The sequence below is a fragment of the Grammomys surdaster genome, unplaced genomic scaffold, assembly GCF_004785775.1.
Source record: "Grammomys surdaster isolate TR1022 unplaced genomic scaffold, NIH_TR_1.0 201, whole genome shotgun sequence".
In the NCBI taxonomy this organism is placed as follows: domain Eukaryota; kingdom Metazoa; phylum Chordata; class Mammalia; order Rodentia; family Muridae; genus Grammomys; species Grammomys surdaster.
Window position 1 is genome coordinate 8,480,078 of NW_021604646.1, and position 6,000 is coordinate 8,486,077.

At 46.3% G+C, this 6,000-nt stretch overlaps 1 protein-coding gene across 3 annotated transcripts in view; it reads left to right on the top strand.

Annotated features, from left to right (window-relative positions):
* Fam192a (family with sequence similarity 192 member A) overlaps positions 1-5,078 on the top strand; it is a 30,088-nt gene extending 25,010 nt beyond the window's left edge. For all 3 annotated transcript variants that reach the window (XM_028770446.1, XM_028770448.1, XM_028770447.1), the window contains one exon: positions 4,167-5,078. In XM_028770446.1, coding sequence (XP_028626279.1) covers positions 4,167-4,387 — 221 coding nt within the window. In that variant the 3' untranslated portion in view covers positions 4,388-5,078. The remainder of the gene's footprint in view (positions 1-4,166) is intronic.
* The last annotated feature ends 922 nt before the right edge of the window (positions 5,079-6,000 follow it).

A 6,000-nucleotide genomic window follows, 5' to 3' on the forward strand; every position in this document is an offset into this window, starting at 1 on the left:
CCAGAATGCTCTTTGAATTTTTACATTTGCCCTTTTAAAAACAATATTCTGAGTCAGAAATATATGTATATAATTATTTAGAAAGGGGATGAAAAGATTACAATAAAAAAGCAAGTCTCCCCTGCTTACTAATCATCAGTTTCTTCCCAGACCATATACTGCTACCAGTTTTTTGTGGTTTTGCTTTTGTTTTTTCAGGCTTTGTGATATATGTGCCTGAGCATGTTCCTGATTCTCCCCAAATTACATTTGTTGTCCTGCTTCTCACCTTTTTCATTGAGCATGTCTTAGAGACCATTCATTTCCAGTGAGGACAGGGACTCATTATTGTTTCCTTCCTTTGTCCCCCATAGTCCTGATGATGGAACCCAGAGCTGTGTGTATACTAGGGTAGCACTCTACGTTGAATACACTTGAGTTATAGCCCCAGCTACAAAGAGTAAAGCCCAACATTCTTCATTCTTTGCCTCTTGCCTACTGTCCTAGTTTGCTTCTCTGTTGCTATAACAAACTCCCAACCAAACCAACTTGGATGAGGACAAGGTTTATCTTACACTTCCAGTTCTAAGTCCATTGCTATAGGAAGTCAGGGCAGGAACTCAGTAGCAGCCATGGAAGAGTTCTGCTTACTGGCTTGCTGGCCATGGCTTGCTATGCTTGTATCTTAGAGAACTCAGGACCACCTGCCCAAGGGTGGCAGTGACTACAGTGGGCTGGGCCCTCCTACATCTATCAGTAGTTAAGAAAATGCTCCACAGATAGGCCCGAAGGTCAGTCTGATGAGGGCAAAAAGTTTGTCCTCAAGTGACTTGGTTTGTGCCAAACTGACAGTCACGAGCACAGCTTCTGTAGACAGCTCATTTTGCTCCTGCACAGATCTCAGGAACACCACTGATACTGTGAGAAGTCCTTCCTGCAAGAATGTAAACATTTGCCCCTTTCTTAGAAGGCCTCAACAACAAACCAAAGTCCGATTCTCCCAGAATTTACCCTGAAGAACCAGTGTGTTTATTGAACATACGTACAGATCATGGTTGAGAGGTTACTGCAGGAAGACTGGGGGTGTTCACCCAGCATGGGTGATGACTTGCTTCCCTTACCTGCATAGATAGAGCTACCCTCAGTTAGCCTTTAGGACCTTCCAAAATACCCCAGCACTACCCCGGCACAATTAGGGCGGAATTATATATGGCTGGGAAGAATGGCTGGACTTTCCTTGTGTAACACAAGGATGAACACAGTCTTTCTGTGAGTATTTGGATTGGTTTGTTACCCTGGGGCTTCTTCAGGGAAAGCCTTGGCATAGTGCTCTGGGTCTGAAAAGAACCCTTTACCTTTAGGAAGAGAGGTCCGATGACCCTCCCACCTTTGCCTGCTCTGAGGGAAGTAAGCAGTCAGCAGGCCTGATTGGGATGGTCTCCTGCAAGCAGCCACAGCTTATCTGATGAAGGTGGTGGAGATTTTGCTCCGAGGACCATGGTCTGCAACAGTTGGCTAAGTTTGGAGGACATTGCTATATTTCCTTGAGAGTTCCTCACTCACTCCTTCCTAATACATTGTTTCTGTTCCTGTGTTTAGAACTCCTGTTTTATTGTTTGCCAACTGCTCCTGTCATCTGTGTCTCTTATTTTAAAAAAGACGAGGTCTTATATAGGCTAAGCTAGCCTCAAATTCACTATGTAGCCAAGGATAACTTTCAGCTTCTAATCTTCCTGCCTCTATTTTTCACGTGCTGGGATTATAGGCATGCTATGATGAAATACCATAACAAAAAGCAAATGGAGAGGAAAGGGTTTATTTGGCTTAATCTTCCATATAATAGTCATCATCAAAAGCACTGAGGGCAGGAACTCAAGCAGAGCAGGAACCTGGGGGCAGGAGCTGATATAGGAGCCATTGAGGGGTGATGCTACTGGCTTGCTCAGCCTGCTTTCTTATAGAACCCACGACCACCAGCTCAGAGGTGGGACCACTCACAATGGGCTGGGCCCAATCGCTAAGAAAATGCTCTACAGCTAGATTTTTGTTGTTGTTGGTTGGTTGGTTTTTTGTTTGTTTTTTGAGACAGGGTTTCTCTGTGTAGCCCTGGCTGTCCTGGAACTCACTCTGTAGACCAGGCTGGCTTCGAACTCAGAAATCTGCCTGCTTCTGCCTCCCAAGTGCTGAAATTAAAGGTATGTGCCACCACTGCCTGGCTTCTACAGCTAGATCTTATGGAGGAAGGCATTTTCTCAGTTAAGGTTTCTTTCAAAATAACTCTAGCTTGTGTCAAGTTGACATAATACTATGAAGCACAATTACCATGCCAAGTTTTTGCAGTGCTGAGAATCAAACTCAGGACTTCATACCGTACTAGACAAAAAAAACTCCAGTATAACTGATCTACATCTCAGGGTGCCTACCACCACCACTACAGACTCTCTCTTTTGTAGCCCTGGCTAGTGTTGAACTTGCAGATCTTCCTGTCCTTGCCTCCCAAGTGTTGGGATTAGAGCTGTGCACTGCCATACCCTGCTCTTCGTGGTTTTTGGTTGATCGATCCTTCCTTCCTTCCTTCCTTCCTTCCTTCCTTCCTTCCTTCCTTCCCTCCCTCCCTCCCTCCCTCCCTCCCTCCCTCCCTCCCTCCCTCCCTCAGTGTAGGGGATTAATTTAAACCCAGAGCCCTAACTGGCTAGGCAAGTGCCTACCACAGAATCATTTCACAGCTTTTTAAAAAACAGATTAGAAGAGCTCTTCACATCTTAAAAGTTGTTAGTGTTGTGATAATTGTTGCGAACGTTCTTCACCACTGCCTCTTAGCACTGACTGCTGACTCCCAGATGCTGCTGCTCATTTTTCCTTTTGAGATTCGGAGCACACTTCCCTCCAACAGTTTCTCCCTTCCCTGCTAGAGAGAAGCAGACACCCTTAGCTGAATCTGTGTCCGAGAAAACTGATGACCTTAGCTCCTCAGTATAGCTCTGGATTCAGTGTCCCTTCTGTATTCTCTTGAGGTATCTGCACAAGTGGGGATTTGATTCCTAGAAGGTAATCCCCAAAGAGGAACGTCCTTGTCGGGCCCAGACAGTGACTTATGAACTCTGACCTTTGGCATCACTTTAGTACAACATCTTCTGGTGCAGATTTAGTTTAGTGTTTTATACTCTAGCCTGTATTCTTACAACTTACTTGACTCCTCTCATCAGTAAGCAGAGAGAACACCCACAGACAAGTTGTTACAGTGATTAAATGAGGCTGGAAACATTCAGAGGGAAGAAAGAATGGAGTGCCATTCTCAGTTTAGGTTTGACTTTTTAAAACATTTTGGTTCTTAATTATGTATTTATGTATCTATGTGTGTGGGGGTGTGTGTGTGCATGAATGCAGTGCCATGAAGGCCATCAGAAGGCTTCCAGGCCCTCTAAGCAGGAGTTAAAGGTAATTACAGGTTGTGATCTAGCTGACATAGTGCTGGGAACTGAACTCAGATCCTCTTCAAGAGCACAGTATGTGCTTGTAGTCTGTTGTCATTCTGCGTGTTGTCGATGAAGGCCTTTGTCTTTGGAGTTGCAGAGTCACTGCATAGCCTGGGAAGAAAAGAGCCCAGATACTCGGTGCCATTGTTGTAAAATGTTTCCTTCAAGGGCTCTCAGCATAAAATAAATAAAAAGTAAAAGCAGTGAAATCAGTTTCTGAGGTGCTCCTCTCCAAGTGGTGAGAAAATTGCCTTAATAAAGAGCTTAGCTGCATGGCCAATGTCTGCTAGTTGGTTACTGGTTTCTTATGTGTGCCATCACAGAATTGTTAGTATTGTTCACAGGTGGTCTCTTAATCTAGCCTCCTGTTGAGGGCCACAAGAGTAGCTAAGGAAGATATCAGATCTGAGTCCCACTTGCTGTAATACCATGACTTGTGAAGGAATCAAACTATGATAGGTGACTACAAGATTTGTTCCCCATCTCAGAACTAGTGGGTGGCAAGAGAGTGTGGGCAGTCTTTCAAGTCCCAACTGTGTATTCTCTGTCAGCTTTGACTGTGACACAAAGATGTCCAGAGTCTCCCAAGATGGCATAGAGTTGTACTGCAGCACTGGGGCTTTTTTGTAGAAAGCTCCAATGTGTTCAGGCTGAGGATGACCCTTCAGGATTAGGAAGGGTGATGGCTAACTTCCTGTCCTCCTTTTGCAGAGGCCCCATCCTGCATGTCTCTTGGAAGCTCTTCTCTGAGTGGACCTCCCTCCATCCACTGCCCGTCTGCTGCTGTATGCATCGGCATCCTTCCCGGCTTGGGTGCCTACTCTGGGAGCAGTGACTCCGAATCCAGTTCAGACAGCGAAGGCACTATCAATGCTACGGGGAAGATTGTCTCCTCCATCTTCCGAACCAACACCTTCCTTGAGGCACCCTAGCTCCTGACATTACCACAGGGAGCATCTCCTCAGAGGGTTAGATGCCAGTTCTGCCTTGGCGTCACCTCCCTCAAAAAACTTACTTACCTGCTTCCTGTGCACATGTGACATTTTAACTTAACTCAGAAATGTGTCACGGTCCACTTGTGGCTCAAACTCAGCTTGATTTCTCTATACTGCAGTGCAGATGACCAAACCTATCCTGTTGATATGAGGAGTCAGGGTTCAGGCTAATCTCAGAAATGTCACTGACAGGGCAAGGACAGGCACCAGATGGCTTGCAAGGGTTCGGTGTCCCTTGTTGCTGTCTTGTTTCTCTCCTCACTTAGCAGCACAGGAAGCAAGGGCAGCATTAACTTCATATTCTGTTGTAGATGAATGGGTTGCTTGGTTCTACCATGTTGTGTGTGGGCATAGAGAAAGGGGCTGATTAGCCGGTGACATGGAGCTGTCCCCTAGAACTAACCCTTCCTGGATGTTGTGTGGTTTAAGTAAAGATTGCAAGCCACACCCACGAGGCTATGAGCCAACTACAGCCCTTGAGGTGACACTCTTCCATGTTCTCTCTCCATCCAGCCTGCAGGGTGGAAGGAGCTATAATGAGGACATGTCCGTCTTCTGCCCACCTTCTCTCCCTGAAAAATTGTTTTGATTTGTTTTTGAAATAAAAGATTTAGTTTAAGATTCTGAATGTTAGAGAAGCAAACTTACTGAATCATAGCCAGAAACTATAACTGCTGATAGCTGTGTTAAAGAGATGACTAATGCCTAGCAGTTTCTGGAAGCCTTAGACTGCAAACTAGTGGGACATGCCTACATGTTACGGCTGTGCGCTCCTCCACCAAGGTGCTGCTGTTTGCACATACAGTTGTAGCTTTTGACTGTGAAGCTATTTCCAGCCAGTCTAAGGTGCTGCTCAGTACTTCTTCTTTATCCAGTGTGCCTTCCCACCCCCCTAACAACAGGCATACAACAGTTCCCGGGCCATGAACAGCCAACAGCAGCAAGCTCTTACCTGTTTCTGTCTCAGAGGAGGGAGGAGGGAGGGAACAGGTATGCAGGACTTGGGGTTGGGAGGTAGGTCTGTGTGCCCTGCTTCAGAATGAGCCTGAGAGGTTCTCTTCTCGCTGTTTCCAGCATCCATTGTTTTTTCCCTTCCTATGGGTGTGAGACGAGCGAGACACTGAATGTGTTGGCACTAACATACTGGCAGGCAGAGGAAGCTCCTCAGTTAACGTGGGCAGAGAGGGCCCTGGATCCCATCCAGCCCTTCCTTTCCCCTTCCAGTGTATTGACACTGGTGCCTACCAGCAGATGGTGGTTTTCCTTCGCCCATCTCTGATGCCTGTGAGCGCTGCCATCCTTTGCAGAACCTCCCAGCACTAATCTTTCCTGACTGTCAGTGCAGGCCTGTCAGCTCCCTCCTGACAAACAAGACATTTAGGTAAAGCTGCAAGCACCTTTCTGCCTCTTTGTGTCATTGTTCCTATGACTGTGCTGTCATTCCCACAGCACGTTCCTGTATCCAGAGCAACCCTGAGCCATTTCAGGAGGCAGACCAAGACATCAGAGTCATCAGCGTCACATAGCTTGACTTTTCAGACCAACCAGTG